We start from the raw sequence: 21,186 nt of genomic DNA on the forward strand, positions 1-21,186 counted from the left end.
TCTCTCTTGCTCCATCAAATTACTATATAAAAAAGGGTGTGGTGACTCTGAGCCTGGCTCTCCGCGTTGTTTTCTCAAAATCATGCTTTCCCCCTGTATCCCTGCCCACACACACACTGGGCAGGGGGGAAATCCAACAGGGTGAGTCTGTTATGTGAGAAGGGGGAGCTAAAGGGCACATCTCGGCTGGAGGGCTGAGGATGGGCTCCCCACCAAACCTTCCATCGATTCTCAATCTTTATAGTATTAAACACCCGTGTCTTGCACCACCTACTCAGCAGATGTGTTGTTGCTCTGTCAGGCTGGGTGTGTTTTCAGTGAGGATCTGCAAGTCGGCATCCCTGTGGGAGAGGAACTTACAGAGATGTCTGTTAACAATTCAGGTGCTGGAGTTTCAGGAGAACTTCAGAATGAGCCGGAGATGCAGTGGAGGGTTTCCATTTGCTTCGGTGCTTGCAGGTGTGGAATAGTGCTGGTGCTGGAGTGGGAACAGCAAGTCTGTGACATCGGGCCGGAGCAAGCCGAAATGGGACTAGTTGCCACTTGCAGGTGCTGCCCCACTGCTTGGACACAGCCATCCCTGCTTCTGCTCCAGTCAGTGGAGAAACTTCATAGCTTTCTGCACCCCAACCCTGCCCTCAGCGCTGTAGAGTGGAGTGAGAGGATGACTCGCTGCCGATGGAAGCCTCAGGAACGTCACCTCCAAGGGATTATTTGCAGGAGATGGGCAGCTTTCACAGCTTCAGGAGAGCAGAAGATGGCTTATGGCCGCAGTTCTAGCACAGATTGAAGCACCTCCTGCTGCGAGTGTGTTTTCATAGCAGGCAGCTGTTCCTGCCAGAGACGGAGGAAAAGACAGTGGGAAATGCTGCCTTATTTCCATGGTTACAGAGAGTTGCTGTTGGGTTTCCTTAGGGATAAACTTTAGTACATGAGAGTGGGATAATGTTAAGGGGGGGGAAATGTGGGGTGAGGGAGCAGGTAACAAACCACTGTGAAGGTACCCTGCCTTGCTGAAGCCTCTCCAGGGCCAGCAATGTGATGGTGATAGCTAAAGTTCTGCTGTTCTCTCTTACTGCAAATAGGACATGTGTTTTGGGGGCTTTTTTGAAGTCAACATTTTCCTTTTGCTCTCTGGCAGAGATGCTGCTGGTGCCGCTCTGCACTGTCAAGCGACCACCTGCAGTATGGATGAAAATATGTGGATGGCTTTATTTCAAGACTTACCTTTTTTGATAGTACTGTTGTATATTTTGTCTCTTTCCCAAAAGTGAACCTGGGGGCCTTTTTGGAGGCCGGGGTGGGTCGCTGCCAGTGTGTGACTGTGCCGGGCAGGGTCCTTCCAGTGACCAGCCACGGTCCCGTGGCATCAGCGAGCAGCAAGGCTCAGTGGATCAGGCTCTGCACCCTCGCCTGACCTTCTGGAAGACTCTTCCCCTTTGTTCTGGCAGCTCTTGCTATCGAAGAAAAACAAAAAAAGTTGCGCTTTGCTGTGTATGTCTTAGTACTGTGCCTCTCTGCTCGGGGGGGTTCTAACAATTTCCTTCCTGCTACCTGCATTGGACCAAGCCTGGATGACTTGAGTAGGGTTGACTTGAGGGTGAACAAGCAGCTGTTACCCCCATGATGAGCTGTGTTGAGATCAACTGACCTTTTGGAGCTCTCCCACGGGGTACTTCCCTTCCGCCTCTGTAGCAGTAGTAGCGGTGGTGTCAAAGTCTCCAGGAGATGAGAAGGAGCTGGGTGGGATGGACACAGGTCTGCGGTGCCCAGCAGCTGCCAGGTACTGCTCTGCAGCTGGGACCGAGCTCCTCCAACCATCCAGTGGGTCACATGGATTCTGCAAGGTGAAGTCAAGTTCCCTGACAAGAGCCTTGCTCTGCTCAGTCATGGCTTGTAGGTACCTCCTTATTAGCATCAGCACCATCCTGGAGTGCAGAAGGTCTCGTGTCCAAGTCACGTACAGCCACTGTGACCCTCTGGGGAATAGCGTTTGGCCAGATGAGGGATCTTCACCCTATGTGAGCTGGGGAAAGGGTAATTTTGGGTGGTTAAGATTGTACAGTCTGTATGTCAGACTTATGTAGGCAAGGCCTCATCTCCATGTCCATTGTCCTCCTCCAGGTAGACACCTCAGGGCCTGGCCTAGCTGAGACACGTGCAAGAATGGGGTTTCTGTCTAAGAGCCCTGGTGCAAGGGGTGATCATCCTCATGATTTTAAACTGAGCAATAAAAATCCATGTATCGGAGCTTCCCATTGCATTTTGAGCTGTTGCCTCTTGTCTGTCATCACAAGGAGAAGCCTGGCTCTTTCCTGTACCCTCCTGTAAGCACTTGCAGGCAGCAGTGAGAGCCCCTGTGCTGACCCAGTGTCCTCAGTCTCTCCTTGTACCTCCCAGTCAAGCTCCACTATCTCCTGTCTGCTTTTCTTGTACTGGTGAGCCCCAGACTGGTCACAGGGTCCAGCTATGGTCTCAAAAGTGCTGAACAGAGAGGAATAGTCATCTCCATAACCAGTGACCATTGGAACTTCCTAGTGCTCATCACAACCCTCTGAATCTGATAGTTCCTTCAATTTCCATCTTATCCATTTTTCTAGACGTTTCTCAAGAAGACTGTGTGGATGTTTGGGCTTGCTTACATGTTCAGCACCTCAAGAACAAAGGGGCGGGCACTGAGTTGGGCTGGAAGGGGGCGAGACCTGCAATGGGAGGGATGCAGCTGAGCCCACCTGAAGCATTTGATCAAACCCCAGCTGCAAGAAGCAGGCGCTGGGGCTGTGGCTGTGCTGGAGGGACCTGGCTCCCTCGGCAGAGCGGTGGGAAGGGACCAGCTCCCTGCAGAGGGGTTTGCGTAAACATCTCAGTACAGTCGGACCTCAAGATGCTGATGGTGGTGGATCAGGCTCATCAGGGAGGAGAGAGGCAGGATGGTGCCCTGCCAAGAGCCTGTGGGTTTCCCTTTGTGGGATCAATGATCACATCTGTGGTTAATCTTGAAAGCAGAGGCATGGAGCTACTGCACTTGGTTTGATGGTGGAGGGATCTGGTCTTATTCAACATAGAGCTCCTCACCTCAGGGGGGTGGGTGAACAGCAAAACACACCCATTTCTGGGGTGCTTTGATTTTTTTTGTCTGCTCCCAGGGTGGGCAAGAACAACATGCAGCACTTTTGTAGCCGAGCAGATGTTTCTGGCCTGTGTTCTGCTGCTTAAAAAGCTTGAAGGCTGCTGGAAGCCGTCAGCACCCATCAGCACGTCCATCACACCTCCTCACTTGTCCTTTTGCTATTCCCTCTTTGCGACCAGCCCTTTTCCTTCCTGGGGGGTTGCAGACCACAGTCTTAAAGCATCGAGACGAGCTCAGCAGCAGAGGGCCGTGTCCCTCACCTTCAGCCTGGCCGTGGTGGCTGTCCCCATGGACCTGGATTCAATCTTGATGCTGAAACCAACAGTGCTGCTTTTTGGAGCCAAAGGGGTGGTGGTGTTGGACCTTCCCCTTGGGGCTCGATGTGCTCAAGGGACCACTCGGAGCACAGACATGTGTGGCCCCTTTCTTGGGGGGACTGTCCCCATTGTCCTTCTCTCCTCTGCTAAAAGTGATGCATGAACCTCCCCTGCCCTCCGGCCCGGGACACCTTGTCCGAGCCGGGGTGAGCGTGGATGAAGACTTTGGCTCTTCTCAAGGCAGATAAATGAGTTTGGGATACAACGCCCTTCCTCTTTGATGAAGAAAAGGACAAGCCAGCGCCCTGTGTCTTGTGGGTGCAGCAAAAGCACGAGTTCATTTTGCTGCCTTTTTATTCAAAGGAAACTCAATAAATAAACAGCAGGTCGACCTCAGTCCACCCTCCCCCAGTTCCAGCAGAGCTGCTGGAGGAGGCACCAATGCTGCGGGGCTGGGACCCCCCAGGAGCTGCAGAGCCCCCCCCAGCACCAGCACAACCCCCTGCCCAGGGCTCCTTGTCCCACCCCTCCTGCCTGAAGGCGTCCTTGACGTCCCCCCTCAACTGACACTGACGCGGGCAGCTGCCTGCACCCCACCCCACGCTGGGCTGGCGTTTTCCCTAGGGCCATGTTTCCGCAGCGAGCTCTGGGGACAGGAAGGGCGACCCGCTGCCTTTTTCCTGTCTTTTTTTGGGGAGTTCCCTGGCATTTCGGGCCTTGCAGCTGGTCCTGCAGCTCGATATCGGCGTGGGGGTCAGGATGGGGCCCTCCAGGCGCAGTGCCCACTCTCACCACCTGGCTCTCACCCCAAAAAGCTTTTCCGATCCCCAAAAGTTTCACAGCTCTGGAGAAGGCGAGAGGCGGGGGTTGGCCAAGGGGGGTCTGTACCCATGGGGGCGAGGGGGGGTCCACATGGGCTCAGGCAGGTGCTTCCCCCCTGCATCTTTTCTGGGAGGGGGAGTTGCATTTTTTTTGCAAAAAAAAAAGGGGTAGGTCTGCTCCCACTCCCAGCTGAGCTGCGGCAGCTGGGTGAGAGCGGGGTGTCACCGGGGGTCCCCGTATCAACGGGCACCTCCACGCTGAGCAGCTGCAGCTTCTCCTCGTTGGCCAAGGTCACTGCCGAGGCAGCTGTGACCGTGACCGGCTCCTGCCGGGCTGGCAAACTCAGGGCAGGAGCTGCCCCCAGGCAAGGCCGGGGACCCACAGGGAGGGGCACCCCGAGGCTGGGAGACCCCCAGACACCCCCCCTGCAGCTGCAGCCCCAGCGAACCCCTGGGAGAGGCTCCCCCAGCTCTGACCTCCCCGGGGGACCCAACCTGCCCCCTGAGCCGTGCCGGTGCCCCCCAGCTGGGGTGTTGGGGCAGAGCGGGGTGCTGAGGGGGTGCTCCAGACAGCCCAAATATTTTGGGGGGGGGTTACCTGGGTGGTGGGGGCCTCGGGAGGTAGAGAGCCGGCAGGGCCGTGTGGGCAGGCAGCAGGCAGGGCTGCAGGCAGGGCTGCAGGCAGAGCCCGGCCCCCCCCATGGGAACGTCCTCCCAGGGGCCACGTCCTGCCTCCACCCTCCTGAGGCACCCATGGGTGCTGGTCCTGGGGTTTTGGGGGTGCTCCATGGCCCCAGAGGGTGGGGCGGTGTGTGGGTGCAGGGGGATGCTCCCCCTCCTGTCACGTGTGGGTGGGGAGACATGGCCCCCCTAAATGGGGGGGGGCTCTGCCCCTGCCCACTGCCCAGCCACCGCTGACACGAGTTCGCCCGGTCTCAGCCCCTCCAGCAGCATGCCCCTCCCCCGCGACTGGGGGGGGGGCCCTGCGTGGGGTGGGGTTTGGGGGGGGATGGGAGCAGGTGGGGGATCCCCTCCTCCCCAAAGCCTGCATCTGTTTCCACGGCAACGCCGGATGCGAGGGGAGCCGCCCATTGGCTGCTGGTGATGTCACCGCAGGGCGGGGCACCCCTTTTTTATTTTTTTGGGGGGGGGCGGGGGTGCCCCCACCCAAAAATGGGTGGGGGAGGGGAGCTCCGCCCAACGCGGCCCCGCCCCTCCCCGCCCGTGGGGCCCCACCCGCCCCACCCGGCACCGCCCCGGGGCAGCGGCGGCGGCGGCGGCGGCGGCGGAGGGGATGCGCTCGGAGGAGGCGCGGGGGAAAGTGAGTGGGGCCTCGACCGGGACGGGCCGGGGTGGGGAGACCCGCGGGCGCGGCCGCTTCCATTTTGCGTGGGTTCTTAAAGGGGCAGCGCCCACGGGTGGGAACGGACCTGCTGGGGGGTGTTTAGCAGCACGGGGCCTGGGAGGGGGGGGGGGGGGAGGGAAGGGCGGGGGGGTGGGAACCGCCCCCCCCGCCCTTCCCTTCCCTTCCCCCCCCCGCCGGGCCCCGCGTGGGCCCCCCCCGCCGTGGCCGCTTCCGGGGCGGGCGCTGCCGCGCGCTTGGGAGGTCACCGCGGGGGGGGGACGGAGGGGAAGGGGGGGGCGAGGGGCGACGTCGCGGCGCGCCCCGCCCTCCCCTCCCCCCCTCCCACGCCCTTTGCTCTTAAAGGGCCCGACCCTCCTTCTGCGTGTCGTGTGTGTGTGTGCCCCCCCCTTCCCCCCCCACCAGCCCGGGCTGCTCCGCGGGGCAGGGCGGCAGGGAAGGGTGTGGAGGGGCAGGCAGGGCAGAAGCAGGCAGGGCAGAAGCAGGCAGGGCAGCAGGCAGGGCAGGGCCTCCCCGCGCTGGCGGGCGGTGGCCGGGCGGGGTGGCCCCGGAGCAGATGGCGTTGGCGGGACTCGGTGCCCTTCCCCCCCTTCCCCCCTCCCCCGCTACCCGGGCTATAAAAAGACGGTATCGAGGGGACACCGCCGCGTCCCCCGGTCCCCACATCATCGCCCGGACCGGGGGGGCAGCTGCCAGCCGGCTGCCCGCAGCGCCCTGCCCTCAGGCTGCCTGCCTGCCCGCGCCCTGCCTGCGCCCTGCCTGCGGCCAGGGCCGAGCCGTCGGGAACAGACACGCTCGCAAATTCCCTCCCTCCTCCCCTCCCGGGGGGGGCTGGCTTTGGGAGAGCCGCCCCGCACCCCCAAAATGTGGGGCGAGGGGGTGGCCCACGGGGGGTGAGGCCGTGCAGGGCAGTGCTTTTTTTTTGGGGGGGGGGGGGGGCCGTGTTTGTACTGAAGCCTATCCAGCCGTCACCTCCCAGCCGTGGGAAGTGGGGCTGAGCCCCCCACTGCCCCACGGGGGCGGGGGGGGATCCCCCCGTACTCGGTCCCCACGAGCACCCCTCCCATCCTCTCCTCCTCCCCCCCCTCCTCCCCCCCAGCATCCCGGGCGGCCGCTGCCAGAGGGTGGAGCGGGGAGGAAATTCCTCGGGGAGGTGTGACGGCGGCGGGGTGTGCCCCCCCACGCCCACGGGTGGGGGACACGGACCGGGGGGGAGGACACACAGGGACCAGGCAGGGAGGGATGGAAGGCAGCTGCCTGTATTTTCCCACGCCTGCCCCCCGCCCCCAAGGTCACCCCATGGTTTGGGGGCACCCCACATCCCTCCCTGAGCTATTTTAGGACAAAAAGGGGGTGTGTGTGACTATTCCCGGGGGAGGCAAAATAGGGGAGTAGGGAGGGGACCCCTCGACATGGGGCTTGGGGGGGAGCTCGTGGGTCCCCTCACCCCCCCCCCCCCCCAACCTGGGTGGGTTTCAGGTGAGCCCAGGCTGAGGACGGAGGAATTCAGCTCACTGATGAAATCTCGATGGGTTGTGGGGGTCCCCGAAGGGGCAGCAAGGCTGGATTTGGGGGGGCAGTAAAGCCCCCTACCCACCTGGCTGCCACTTCTCTCACCCCCCAGTCCCACAGGGTTTTGGGGTGCAAGTCCCCATCCAAAGTTGGGGTGGGGAGGGTCCCCGAGGGGGGGAGGAATCGCCCCTTTGTGCCCCCCCCCCAAATGGGATCTGGTTGTGGGGTCCCCCTCGGGTGTGAGAGGGTGGGAGTGGGTCTGAGAGTCCTGGGGGTGCTCTTGGGGGGTGTGCTGGGTTGGGGGCCGCCAGCTGCAGGGGGGGGGCAGTTGTGTGGCCGTCTGTGGGGGTGTCCCTGGGGAGGGAGAGGGTACCTGGATGTGAGTGTGTTTGGGGGGGGCTGGCTGGGGGGTGTTGTTTTGGGGGTCCCGGTGATGTGTGAGTGTGTGTGGGTCTTAGGAGTGTCCCTGATTGAGAGTGGGGGTGTTTGGGGGGGGTCCCTGCTTGTAGGGGAGGTGTTTTGGGGGTACTAGTAATTTGTGAGGGGGGGTGAGTGTGTTTTGGGGGTCCCTGGCTTTGTGTGGGGGTATTGGGGGGGGTGTTCTTGGCTGGGAGTGGGGGTGTTTGGGGGGGTCCCGGCTGTGTGTGTGTGCGCAGGGGGTGGGTGTGTGCGCGGGGTGTGTGCGCTGGGTGTGCCCCGGGGAGGGGCCGCGCGGGTGTCTGTGTGTGTGTGAGTGTGTGTGAGTGTGCGTGGGGGGCTCCGGGTGCCTGTCTCGGGGGGGAAGGTCTCTGCTTGCAGCCAGGTACGTGCTGGGGGTCCCTGGCCGTGCGGGGGGGTGTGGGGGGTGCTCAGGGGGGTGTCAGTGCCGGGGTGATGGAAGTCCTGCTGGGGGGGGGCGGGGTGTCCCTCGCGGCGTCTGCGTGCTGGGCACCCCCACGCGTGCCCTCGTACCGGAGGGACCCCCGGCGGGGGGGCGGGAGGGGTGTGTGGTCCTGGGGTGTTCCGCGCGTGGGGGGGTTTTGTGGGGGGGGGGGGGGGTAGGGTGGGTTGTCGCGGGTGGGGCCCTGCCCGGGTGCCTCCCGCGGGGGCCGGCCCCGCAGCCCCTCCCTGCCGCGGCCGGGCCCTTTTAAGGAGCTCCACCCCGGGCCGAGCCAGGGTGGAGCCGCGGGGCCGTTCACACCTCTCGCCCGGCCCGGCCCGGCCGGTGAAGCGCGGCGGGGAGCATGATCCTGCCCGCGGAGGGGATGAGCGCCGCGCACCCGCGGAGGAGCCCCCCCCGCGCCGCCTGGCCGGTGAGTGACCCGCCGCCGCCTTGCGCCGCACGGGGGGTGGGGGGGGCGGGTTTCGCGCAGCGGCGGCGCGGCCCCTTTAAGACGCGGGGGAGGGGAGCGTGGCGGGGCCCGGCACCGCCCCGCGGGAGCCACGCCCACTCCCCCCGCCCCGCCCGGCCCTGAGGGAGGCAGGGGCGGGGCCGGGCAGCGGCACAAAGGCGCGCGGGCGGGGGGGGGGCGGGTTCTCCCCTTCCCGCCTTCGGCTCGCGCCGCTGCCGTCGTGAGGGACCGGTGGGCCTGGGCCTGGGCCTGGGCCTGGGCCTGAGCCCGAGCCCGGGCCCGGGCCCGGGCCTGGGGGCGGGGTGGGGGACGCGTCCTCGGCCGCCCGGCTGCTGCCGCTACACGCGGCCCGGGGGCCTCTTGGTGTCCCCTCACCCAGCGGGGGCCAAGGCCCGAGGCAAAAGCCCTTCAGCCCCGTGCCTCGATTTACCCGTCCCCTCACGGGCTGTGGGTCTCTTGCAGGGCCAGGGGAAGGCGACACCCGCCATGAGCTCGTCGGCGCTGTTGGCCGAGGGCCCCCTCGACCCCCCGGTGCTGCTGACTGACATCAAGACGGAGCCCCCTGAGGAGCTGCTGGCCAGTGACTGTGGCCAGCCCCAGGCTGAGCCCGTTGATCTCTCCCTCAACAAGTCCAAGGTGGCAGCGGCGGCCTCAGCCCCCCCACCGCCACCCCCCACCTCGGTCCAGTCCTCCCCCTTGCTGGTGGCTCCCCCCCTCCCTGCTCCCACCACCGTCTCCATCTCACCCTCTGGCCTCAGCTCCACCTCGGCCATCCCGGCCGTTCTCTCGCCCGGCTCCATCCTGGCCTCCACGCAGGGCAGCGGTGGGCAGCAGATCCTCCACGTCATCCACACCATCCCCTCCGTCAACCTGCCCAGCAAGATGGGCAACCTCCAGACCATCCCTGTGGTGGTCCAGTCCCTCCCCGTCGTCTACACCACCATGCCCACTGACGGCGTCACTGCCATCACTGTACCCCTCATCGGGGGGGACGGCAAGAACGCTGGATCTGGTAAGGGTGCGTGGGGGGAAACCCTGAAATTTTTTGGGGGGTGAGAGGGCGGATGTCCCGTTTCATGGAGCAGCACCCCTGAAGGGGATCTAATTTTTCCACGCTGAGGTGTCCCCCCCACCCGCCATCTGCTTCCCCACACCTGCCACCTTCATCCAAAGTCGCCCCCAGCCTGTGCCCCCAAGGGGACACGGGAAGGGCAGGGGACACACGGGGCATGGTGCTGCCTGCCCTGCTTGCCTGCCACCCGTCCCACTGCTGGCAGCCTGCCTGCCCTTCCCACTGGCTGCCTGCTGCCAGGGCTCTAGTTTCAGTTCAGCTGCCCTCCCCCTGTGCCTCCCTGTCCCCTTCCCCAGGATGTTCCCGGCTTCCCACCTTATCCGGGGTGGGGGGGCCTGGATCTCCCATCCTCCAGGCAGACAGCCGAAAGGGGTGACCCCCTGAAGTCATGTCCCTCCATACCTCTGTGCCCCATGGTGTGGGGGGCTTCTCCCCAGCTTGGTTTTATGTTTCTGTGGGTGGAACAGTGCTTGGGGTGCTGTGGGAGCAGGGGGAGGGTTGGTCCCTTTGGTGTGTGTGTGGGGGTGGGTTTTTTGGGGGGTGTCTCTGTTTTCTGCTCACAAACCTCACCCCCTCCCTCCTTGTTTCTCAACAGCTTTTCTTTCCCGCCCCCCACCAGTGAAAATTGACCCAGGCTCCATATACCCCATGGACATGAACAGCGACAGTGAGGACAGCGCCTCTGAGAGCGGCCCAGCCCCTTTCCAGGACCTCCAGAGAGAGTGAGTCTTTTCATATGGGTGTCCCCCTCCTTGTTGTCCCCCCTGAGCTGTGTCCCTGGGCACCCTGCGGGGTCTGTGGGTGCAGGGATTGTGCCCTCCATCCCTCCCTCCTCCTTGCAGGCCAGCAGCACGGGGGCAGCGAGCCGATTCTCCCGACCTGAAGAAGCGGCGCATCCACCAGTGTGACTTCGAGGGCTGCAATAAGGTCTACACCAAAAGCTCCCACCTCAAAGCTCACCGGCGGATACACACAGGTAGGGGCGAGCACCACACACCCCCCCTGACTGGGAGTGTCAGGATCAGCGCCCCTGGCTCCTGATGGCTGGGGGTGCCTGGGGATGGGTTGGGAGAGCAATGGTGGCCCATCCCTGAGCTCAGGGGGCTCTTTGGGGGTGCTGGCACCCTGTGCCAGGGCTGGGAGTCATTTTGAGGGCTTGGGGAGGCTCTTTGGGGATGCTGCCAGGGGCTGGGGGAGCAGCCTTTGGGGGCTCATGAGTCTTTAGGGGTGCTGGCAGCCTGTGTCAGGGGTTGGGGGTCCTTTGGGGGTTCAGAGGGGCCCTTTGGGGGTACCATCATCCTCTGCTAGTGGCTGGGGGGTCCTTTGGAGGCTCTAATAGGCCCTTTGGGGGTTCAGGGTGGCCCTTTGGGGGTGCTGGCACCCTCTGCCAGAGTTTGAAGAGGCCCTTGGGGGCTGGGGGTCACTTTGGGAGCACTGCAGGCCTTGGGGGGCACTTATGCTCTGTGCTGGCCCTTTGGGGGTGCTGGTACTTCCAGCCTTGTTATGGGGCGCTCCCTCGGGTGGCCCCAGCTCCCCCCTCCTCACTACTCCTCTGCCGGGGGTGCTCCTGGTGTCCCCATCTGCCACTGCAGCAGGTCCCGGGGGGGACAGTGGGTGCTGCCCCCGCGGTCACACGGTGCCCAGGGGAGGGCACCCCTCTCCCACCTGTGCACGGGGGTGCTTGGGCAATGCTGCAGGTGGAGGGGTGCACCCCAAAATACCATCTCGGGTGTTGCTGGCAGCATGGGCACAGTGCTGCGTGACCAGAGCAGCGCCCGTGCAGCTGGTGGCGCCCATGGACCGCGCTGGGCCAGCGCCGATGCTGAGGGGTTTGCGTGGCCATGGCAACCCTGCTGCAGCCAAGAAACTCTGCTTTTTGCTTTATTCTGTTAGCGGGTGGGGGTAATTTTTGCCATGCTGACCCCTCTCTGCTCCCCTCGCGCAGGCGAGAAGCCCTACAAATGCACCTGGGAAGGCTGCACCTGGAAGTTTGCCCGCTCCGACGAGCTGACGCGGCACTTCCGCAAGCACACGGGCATCAAGCCCTTCCGCTGCTCGGACTGCGACCGCAGCTTCTCCCGCTCCGACCACCTGGCACTTCACCGCCGGCGGCACATCATGATGTGAGGAGCCAAAGTCCCTGGGGCACCTGGCTGGGATGGGGGGGGACAGCAGCGGAAAATGGGGGTGCATCCCCCCGCCCCTGCTCCTCTGGCTGCAGCGGAGGGACTGGGAGCAGAGAGGCTGAGCTCTGCCCAGCGGCAAGTGAACTGTGGCTGCTCCGGGAGCCCCACCGGTGCAAGATGTAAAAAGATGGTTTCCGGACTGGTCCTCCTCCTCCCTTGCTCCCGTTTCTTGATTTTTCTGGGCTTCTCCTCCCCACTCGCGACATCCGGAGGCTCCTCCTTAACTCCTCACCCAGGATTCACCCAGCACTGGCCTCCAGACCTGCACGTCTGCCTCTTCAGCCTCTTGCCCGTCTCCATCTCGTGTGCTTGCTGTCTCCTGCCCCCCTCGCAGTCCCTGTGGGCAAAATCTGGGAACCAGGGCAAGGACAAAGGCGTGGGGGGGGGTGGGGCTCTGCCGTCGCCCCTGTGCAATAGCTGTCGGCCTCCTTCCTCTCCAGAAAGCCGCTGCCTCTCCATCCCCAGCCACTGCGTGTCCCTGTCCCCACAGGAGAAGGGACCCTGGCACGTCACCTCTCTGCATCCCTTGGCATGTGCTGGACTTCATGGGAGCTGCCAGGGACACGCAGGAGGGCCAGGAGGAAAAGAAAAAGCAAGAAGGGTGGCGGGGGAACCCAACAACAACCCACAAACAAGAGCACCACCACCAAAAAAAAGGGAAACTGCGGAACGTGGAACTGTGATTTTATGGAGTTTTAAGGGGGGGACGGGGAGGGTGGGGGCTGCCAGCTGTTGGTTGTTTTCTTTTTTGAAGACTATGGGACAGTTGAACTGTTTCTAAGTTAAAAAAGGCAGACTGTGGCCACACCCTTTTTAATTGTAATTATTATTTTTGTGGGGTGCCCCCACATTTTCTCCAGCCAAAGCCCCGTCCCAGTTGCTGTGGGAGCAGCCCCATTCTTGTGCTGGGAGGGTGGCAGGATTCGGGGTTGCAGCCTTGGTGGGAAGCATGGTGGGGGGCTGTGACACCCCCCTATCCCCTCCAACCAGTACCTGTGGGGCTGGTTGGGGGGGGGGCGGTGCTGAAAGCTCTCTGTGAGCCCATGCCTTCAGCTGGGGGGAGGCTGCCTGGGGAGGGGGAACTGGTGCACGGCAGATGTGGGGAGGAGAGGCTGGAGAGCTGCCGGGCGGAAAAGGACCTGGGGGTGGTGATCGAGAGCCGGCTGAGTATGAGCCGGCAGTGTGCCCAGGTGGCCAAGAAGGCCAATGGCATCCTGGCTTGTATCAGAAATAGCGTGGCCAGCAGGGACAGGGAAGGGATCATCCCCCTGTACTCAGCACTGGTGAGGCCGCACCTCGAGTACCGGATTCAGTTTTGGGCCCCTCACTACAAGAAAGACCTTGAGGGGCTGGAGCGCGTCCAGAGGGGCAGCGAAGCTGGTGAAGGGTCTGGAGCACAAGTCCTGTGAGGAGCAGCTGAGGGAACTGGGGGTGTTTTCGTAAGTGATAGGACAAGAGGAAACGGCTTCATGTTGTGCCAGGGGAGGTTTAGATTGGATATTAGGAAAAATTTCTTCACCAAAAGGGTTGTCAAGCACTGGAACAGGCTGCCCGCCCAGGGAAATCCTGGAGTCGCCATCCCTGGGGGTACTTAAAAGACGTGTAGACGTGGCGCTTGGGGACACGGTTTAGTGGCGGACTTGGCAGTGCGAGGTTAATGGTTGGGCTTAGTGATCTCAAGGGTCTTTTCCAACCGAAGTGATTCTGTGATTTTGGCAAGGTCTGTGTGTGTGCGTGTCCCCATCCTGCCGCGTGTCCCCGCTCCCAAAGCCCTGCTCGCCGGCTGATTTGGCTTCTCCTGGGGCTGCACCCCCGTGTCCTTCCTTCACCCGGCATGGCCCCAAATCCTCCTGGGAAGCGTTGGCCTAAAGAAGGTGAGAAACCCCGAAGGGCAGGCTGTGAAAACCCTTGGGGTTTGGGGGCTGATCTGTTCCTCTGAGATTTTGGGGTCACCACTGCTGGCAGCCCCATGGGACCCCCCCATCCAGGGACTCCATCTTGCGCCTCTGCTGTTTTCCAAGCCCCGGGGCAGGGAGGGTGTGGCGTGTGTTTCTGTTTTCTATTTTGTTGTTTAAAAAAAAAAAAAACAACAAACCCAACATGCAATTTTAAACTCTTGAGCTGTGATATTTATACAAAACTGTTTGACGTTTTTTCTACACAGGAATAATATTGAAAGTAGATGAATTTCCTCCGTCTGTGTCTTGCTTTGCCGCAGCGGCGGGGCAGGGAGAGGGTCCAGGACCAGGGCAGAGCGCGGGCAGCAGGAGCTCTCCTGCATCCTCAGTGCCAGGAGGAGAGGGGCTGAGCTGGGCGAAATGACAGTTTTTGGTTTAATAATCTTCCCTTTCCCAGGAACTGAAGAGATTTCAGAGCTGTGGAAAAATGTGGCTTTTCCTTCCTTTTAAACATCTCCCGTGGGACACTTACTGGCATCTTGGCCTGCCTTGTGCTTCAGCAGTGACCCGTGTGATGGAGGGGGGCTCCCCTCGAGGCGAGACCCTCATCCACCACTGCAGCACCCAAAAACCACCTCCCTACACTCCCGAGGCAGAGAATGGGGAGCAAAAACCCCTCTGAGTGGGCAGTGAAGGGGCCCCCCACCACACCCCAGGCAGAGAGAGGTGCTAAACCCCGCCCCGACGTCCCCCCATCCCACTGGGGGCTCCTGCTGCCATCCAGTGGTTCCCCCCCTTGTCCCCTTCCCCAGGATGTTCCCGGCTTCCCACCTTATCTGGGGTGGGGGGGCCTGGATCTCCCCTTCTCCAGGCAGGCAGCCGAAAGGGGTGCCCCCCCCCCCCCCCATCATGCGCCCCCATATCTCTGTGCCCCACGGCATGGGAGGCTTCTCCATCTCCTCAGTTTGATTTTATTTTTTTGGGGTGGAGCAGCATTCGGGGTGCTGCAGGAGCAGGTTGTCCCTGTGGTGCAGGGGTGATTTTTGGGCGTTGGGGGGGGCTTGGGCTCTGTGCTGGCCTTTCGGGGGTGCTGGTACCCCAGGCCATGCCCCGGGGACCCTCCTGCCCCCAGGTCTATTTATGGGGTGCTCCCTCGGGTGGCCTGAGCTCCCCCCTCCTCACCACTCCTCTGCTGGGGGGGTCTCCCGGTGTCCCCATGTGCCACTGCAGCAGGCGCCGGGGGGAACAGTGGGTGGGTGCTGCCCCCGCGGTCACATGGTTCCCGGGGGAGGGCACCCCTCTCCCACCTGTGCACGGGGGTGCCCGGGCAATGCTGCAGGTGGGGGGTGCACCCCAAAATACCGTCTCGGGTGTTGCTGGTGGCGTGGGCGCGGTGCTGCGTGACCAGAACAGCGCCCGTGCAGCCGGTGGCGCCCATGGACCGCGCTGGGCCAGCGCCGGGGCGGGCGAGGGCAAGTTGCCTTTGGAGGAGCAGATTGCGAACGGCAACAAGAAGAGGTGTTTTCTCTGCCAAGGGCAGAAAACCCAAAGCGATGGCGTTGCGTGAGGTTTTGGCTGTTGCATATCAAACCCTAAGCTATTTGTGCCCACACTTTGAACTGGACCCCGGGTGGAGACTGCTGGCACCCAGAAATCCTGGGACGCGGGTGGCAGAGGGCTGGTGGTGCCGAGGTGCTGCTCCCCCGGGAAAGCACTCCCGTGGGTGTGGAACCCTCCGCCGCCAACGCAGCCTGGAACCGTTTGGCTTTGGCCCTGCAGCGTCCTGTGTGGTGAGATCTGCAGCTGCTGGGGAGCGTGGCACTGGCCCCCAGCCCTGCAGGGCTCAGCCTTGGCGTCCCCCAAACCCACCCACAAAAGTGCTTGTTTTGTCCCCCAAATTAACAAGTGAAACCAGTGTGTCCCCAAGTGGGGACGCTAGCGGTGATGGTGGCTGGGACAGAGCTGGGGTTGCACCCAGAAGGGTGCTGAGACCTGCTGGGGGAGAAACTTGCTGCATCGATGACAGAGACACCTCTGGCTGCAAACAGGTGGCATGTAGCACCCCTGTGTCCCCATGTCACCCCTCCCAGGTGCCGACCACGGCTTTGTTGTACCCTCAGATGGGAAAACTCTGTCAGCTGCTTTTTTCCAGCTGAGCTCACGCTGGCGGGAACACGGTTTTGGGGCAAAGTGTCTTTTCCCTGGTTTTCCCCCATCCGGCCCCATTCCCCGTTTTCCCCACAGCAGGTGTGATGCTGGGGGCCCTGTGGGGTGATGGATGCTTGCTGGGGGCTAGGAGGAGGAGGAGGGGGGGCCTAGACCTGCCGCAGCTCCGTGTGAACGTGCTCTGGGTTTTGCAATGTCCCTGTGCCGAGGAGCCGCTGCCTCCGGGCCCCGGCAGCCGTAAATATTTACCCTGGTGACGCGGGGGGGCGGAAACGGGATGGCATGGGGGTGCCCAGTGTGTCTCTGCAGGCAGCGCCCTCTGCTGCCCCCCAGTTTGTGCAGAGTTGCTCCCCCCAGCCCATCATGGTGTGGGGATAACCCTCAGTATAAGGGGTGATGGTCCTTGACCTTGCCAAGCCAGCCTTGTCCTGGGCTTGCAGCGCTGCCGAATAAGCCATCTCTGTCTGTCTGTCCGTCCGTCTGTCCTACTTTGCCTCTCCGGCGTGTGGCCAGGGCCAGGCCGTTGGCTGGAGCGTGACGGCATGCGTGTCATTATCAAGGCAAGGCAAACACTCCAGCCCCTGCGCAAACATCCCTCCTGCCCGGCCCCGCTCGCCTTGCCTCTGCTGACGGATGAGTTCAGGAAGCCCTCGGACCACCCCCCCACGCTGCACCCCTCTGTGGGACCCCCGTCCAGCTCCGATTTCACCCCCTTCATCCTTTCTCCTGCCTCTGGGAGACCTTTTGTGGCACTGGACCTCAGCATCCCCCGGTCCCACAGCAGGGCACGGCCGTACGGGTGGGTGAGCTGTCAGCGTAGGCTGGGTGGGTGGTGGGAAGGTGGGGTGAAGCCCCCAGGTCTTGGGAGGAGGCACAGAGCTGTGGAGGTCACACAGGGTCCTGTGTCAAACACATACGGCAAAGGGACATCAGTCCTCTCTCCAGCATGAGCATCACCCTGTGGTGGAAGCAGATGCTGAGGTCCTGCCCAAAAGGCAGCAGGGTGGTAACCCCTCCCCAGGGTTGATACCATCATCTCATGAAGTCCAGGCTCTGCTTCCTCCCAGCCTGCTCTCCTATGTAAAACCCTGAGGGCACTAATTGACCTTAATTGCTCTAAGCAGCCTCACCTGAGACCTCCACCCCACACCCATGGGCCCAGGAGCCCATTTAAGCTCAGCCTGGGGCCTCTAGCTCTTCCCTGAGCTGTGCTGTAGCTGTTTCAGTTCCACCACAGCCATGGATGCTGCTGGCTCCCCACCTTGACCTTGGACCTGCCTCACCCTGTGAACCTGGGCCTGCCGGCTGGGTTGTCACTCCAGTGGGAGCTGCTGGCCCTCACTGTGCCCCACATGTGGGGATGTGCATCTCATGACCTCCACAGTGAGGCTGCAGGCAGCTCTTGGCAAAGCTTCTTGACTCTGAAGCTGTCCAGGACCTGTCTTGGAGACAGCAGAGCTGAATCTTGATCCTGTGACAGCCCCAGGTGACATTTCCATGTGTCTGAGAGCCTCCAATACCTTCTCAACATCCAACACCAAGAAGTCTCCTTCAGCCTCTGCTTGTGCCCGGGCCAAGAGCAAGGTGAACCCCAGGGAAGTCTGTGCCACCCGCTTTCTTGGGGAAAGTGGTGTCTGAGCTTTAGCAAAGCCCCTCAGGGGCCCCAGGGCCACCAGATTCTGTGGCACAAAGGGAATATCCAGCATCACATCTGCTGGGTGGATTCTCCAGTGACTGGGTGGGGTTGTGCTTGTAGCTTGGCTTTTCCCTTGGTGGCTATTGGAGGGGTTTCCATGTGCTGTTGGGGCAGGCCTGGGCTTTGCTACAGCTCTTGCTTTTATTCTTTGGGCATCACTCCTCCAGGTGGGGCTCGGGGAGGGCAGATACTTAAACTCACTCTCTATATATTGTGTCTCCCTTGTGCTGGGTTTACTCAAGCTTTCTGCAGGGCTGATGAGATAGACCCTCTTGCAGGACCCTCAGGTCCATCCCTGCAGCCCAGGTGAGAGCACAGGCAAACCCCCCTTGTTTTCTGGGTTTGGGGAAGGACCAAAGCTGGATTTTTGGGGGGAGGAAGGCAGGTACCTTCCCCTTACTTCCACCCTGCCATTTGTCCTGGAAACATACTTCTGCCTCAGGTCCTCCTGCTTCCTCAGCACCCTCCTCCTCTCCCAGGAAAACCTGGGGTAGCTGTTGAATTTCCCTGCCCGGGGCTGCGATACCTCCCCATGCTCCAGCTCCGCTTGGCTGGGAACACAGGGGCCTCCCCAGCTCCTCGGGGCTCTTTCCCCATCACTTGGCTGCCCTTTTCTCTGGCCTCTCTTTACGTCACAGCCAGGCTAAAAAATTTAGCAAGCCTAAAATTACTTTTCTTCTGTGGATGAGCAATGGCTGCGTGGGGGATTGCAGCCTGCTGGGGGGGGTCCCACTTGGCTGGTGGCATCTCCACCTCCCTGGGGTGTGCAATGGGGTGGTGATGCCTTCATCCCGTGGGGTGCAATGCTCATCTGTCTCCTTGCTCTGGGGTCACCCGAGGTCCCTCTGACTGGTTTCTCGGCCATTTCCCAGTCCCAGCTTGGCCAGGCAGGGGGGTGCAGGGGGCCTCTCTTGCCTGCCAGCCCGGCACTGCTCAGACTGGTTTAGCAAGTGGATGGGGCGGCCGCTTTTCCTTTGAAGGGCTCCCAGGAAGGATTTGATGGCTGGAAACCTCCCGAGGAGGAGAAAGGCAAAGACAAAAATAGGTGGTTTTGGGTTTCGGTGGGGGAGCGGGGGGCCGAGGTGGCAGGTTGCTCTGGCAGCTTTGCAGACCTTTGTCTCTTGCTCATGGTGAAAGGCAAGCTGCGGGGGGGGGTGTGTGTCCCCCTTCCCTGGCCAGCGTAAGGCTCCCAACCAGCACCGAGGCTAAACCAGGAGCTCCTGGCCCAAATCTGCTGTGGCCTCGCCCCAGGGAGGCAGATTCAGAGAGGACTTGGGGATGTCCATCACGGCGCAGCGAGAGGTGGGTGCTCCAGCCACCGCTTTGGGGGTGGATGGATGAGTTTGGGGGCTGCAGCATGGTGAGAAAAAGCTGCTGCAGGAGGAAAGCCAGTCTTGGTGACCCCCAGCCAGGGTCTGGCCCCCCTTCCCCTCCCCCACATACCTGCCACAACCTGCTTGGTGGGATGTGCTGTGGGACTTCGGGCAGGGATGGGACCGGGGCTGTGATGCTGGGCTGGCACCCATGAGGAGTAGCTCCTGGGGCTCCCTTGTGACCACCAACTGGTGAGGTCTGAGGATGGGTGTGAGCCCCTGGGGCTCAGCCAGCATGGCTGGGGGCTGGCTGGGGGTGCCTCTGGCTGCCAGCAGTGCCTGGGATGCTTTGGGAGGTGGGAGCTGAGGTTTATTTCTCAACCTGATCCAGATTTCCTCAAAGCTCGGAGCCTTTCTTGTCTTTTAGCTCAAGTCTCTGTAACTCAGCCCAGGGCTTCACTTCCTGACTCCTGCACCCTCTGCTCACCGGTGAAGGACCTGGGTGTCCTTCCTCACCATTCCCATGAACCCCAAGTGCTCGATCCCTACCCAGTGCTGGGTGGGGGGATCAGGGTCTGGCTCCCCCATTTCCACCCCTCCAACAACCAGCAAGCCCCATCCTCTCCTTTGTATTGCAAAGGGGAGACTTCAACTACGACCCTTGGTTTGAGAGCCCCTTTCAGCTCTACCATGGACCCTCCACCCTCTTCACAGCATCTCCCTTCCCCAACCCCCTTCAGCATCTCAGCATCAGTTTGCCCCTGCAGAAGGGGTTTCTGTACCCAGGGAATGACAGGAGGGAAGCAGATTGCGTAGCTGGGTCACAGGAGAGCTGCCGTTATCACTGTACCTCACTCAAGCAAGACATGCTGTCCTCGGTATTGCGTGGCATGTGGGGACAAAATGGGACCTTAGACCAACACCGGTCGGGGTGTGCCTGGCTCTGTGGGTGCAGCGTGGTGGGGCCTCCTTGGAGGCTGTGGCGGGGGTGTAAGGAGCAAAGTGCCTGGCAATGTTGATAGACTCAAGGCCATTTCCCTTCCCGCGGGGCTGGCGGCAGATAAGGGCGCTGCGGATGGCTTTGGCCCGTCCCTGAAACAAAAAGCTGCTCTGCCTTGGGAAATCATTGCCAGGTTGATCTCCGCTGGGCAGGCGCAGCCTGGCATGTGCCCCACTTCCAGGAGCGGGGTTCATCCGGCCCCCTTGCTGCAAGCCCACGCTCTGGTGATGGGATGGAGAGAAAAGTAATTCTTCTGACTTACAAGTTTTATCATCACTAGGGAAAATACCAAAACTTCCCAGTTGGTAACCAAGAAAATTTAAATATTTTCCTGAAAACTTTCTTTTATCTTTATTTATACTCTCAGTGACAATAAATGATTAATAATATGATGGACCACTGCATGAGGACGAACAGGGTTTTTACAACCCACCACCAAATAATCCATGTAAGCAAAAATAAAAATATGGTCAAATTGCTTCCTATAATACTGAACAAGTAATGTAGATAATAAAGACAAGAGAAATGGATTAAGGCCAGTCCCCAAAGGAATATTCCTGAAGCACATGGTTTTGGGGTGCAACAACAATGTGAGTTAGTCCCGTTTGTAGTTTCATAACAGCAGCAAGGTTTGCTGTTTGTACAAGTCTGTTTTCTTGCTGATTTGAGATGCAATTCTGTGGACAATCCCCATCTAGTAGAGGGGGACATACAGGTGTATAACCCTTGTAATCCAGGTACCCCAACAGTAACAAAGTGACTGACATTAGGATTAAAAGGAACATGATAAAAAGCTGCAGAGACATCCAACAATGTCCAGGAGAATCCTTGGAGCAATAACTGGGACAATGCTCCAAGGTCTGGGCAAAGTTAGGCCAGGACTCTTGAAAGTTAGGCCAGGATTCCTTGAAAACTGATAGTTCCAAGTCCACCACCAATCTACGTTCTGTAGTATTTTTAGGATTTTTTTCCACAAGAATGCAGCCCCTGGTAACCCTGTTAACAATATGACCAGCCACAGGGACACTTCTGATTTTGTTATGATAGATGTATGATCTGTATGTGCTGGTCCTCCCTCCTGTTGTGATACTGCTAAGGATGCCCCTATGGGATGCTGTTCCAGAGGCTGGTAAGGATAAACCACTCCTGGATGGTACAACAGGCCTTACAATTATGGTTTGTGACTGGAAGCTCCTTGGGGGTGTCTGTTTTACCTTTACCCATGCTACATTTGCTCTGTTGATCGCTGCTGGTAATTCTTCCTTGTTTCTTACATCGCCCATTTCTTGCATCTCCCATTTCTTGCTTCAGTTTCTGGAATGCTACCACATCCAGCACCTGTAAAAAATCTTGAGACCCCAACCCCACTCCTTGTGCCACA

At 60.9% G+C, this 21,186-nt stretch overlaps 1 protein-coding gene across 7 annotated transcripts; it reads left to right on the plus strand.

Annotated features, from left to right (window-relative positions):
* The first annotated feature begins 5,504 nt into the window (after positions 1-5,504).
* LOC141927945 (Krueppel-like factor 8) lies at positions 5,505-13,919 on the plus strand. 7 transcript variants are annotated; one of them, XM_074835399.1, is made up of 7 exons: positions 5,538-5,589; positions 8,299-8,435; positions 8,937-9,492; positions 10,142-10,268; positions 10,389-10,522; positions 11,492-11,669; positions 12,173-13,919. In XM_074835399.1, exons 2-7 carry the CDS (start codon positions 8,367-8,369, stop codon positions 12,429-12,431), a joined length of 1,323 nt encoding a protein of 440 aa, XP_074691500.1. In that variant the 5' UTR covers positions 5,538-5,589; positions 8,299-8,366; the 3' UTR covers positions 12,432-13,919. The 7 variants fall into 7 exon arrangements, with proteins under 7 accessions (XP_074691504.1, XP_074691500.1, XP_074691502.1 ...); XM_074835401.1 differs by having other exon boundaries at positions 8,937-9,486; XM_074835402.1 differs by having other exon boundaries at positions 8,937-9,486; positions 10,166-10,268.
* The last annotated feature ends 7,267 nt before the right edge of the window (positions 13,920-21,186 follow it).

The sequence above is a fragment of the Strix aluco genome, chromosome 10, assembly GCF_031877795.1.
Source record: "Strix aluco isolate bStrAlu1 chromosome 10, bStrAlu1.hap1, whole genome shotgun sequence".
Classification (NCBI taxonomy): domain Eukaryota; kingdom Metazoa; phylum Chordata; class Aves; order Strigiformes; family Strigidae; genus Strix; species Strix aluco.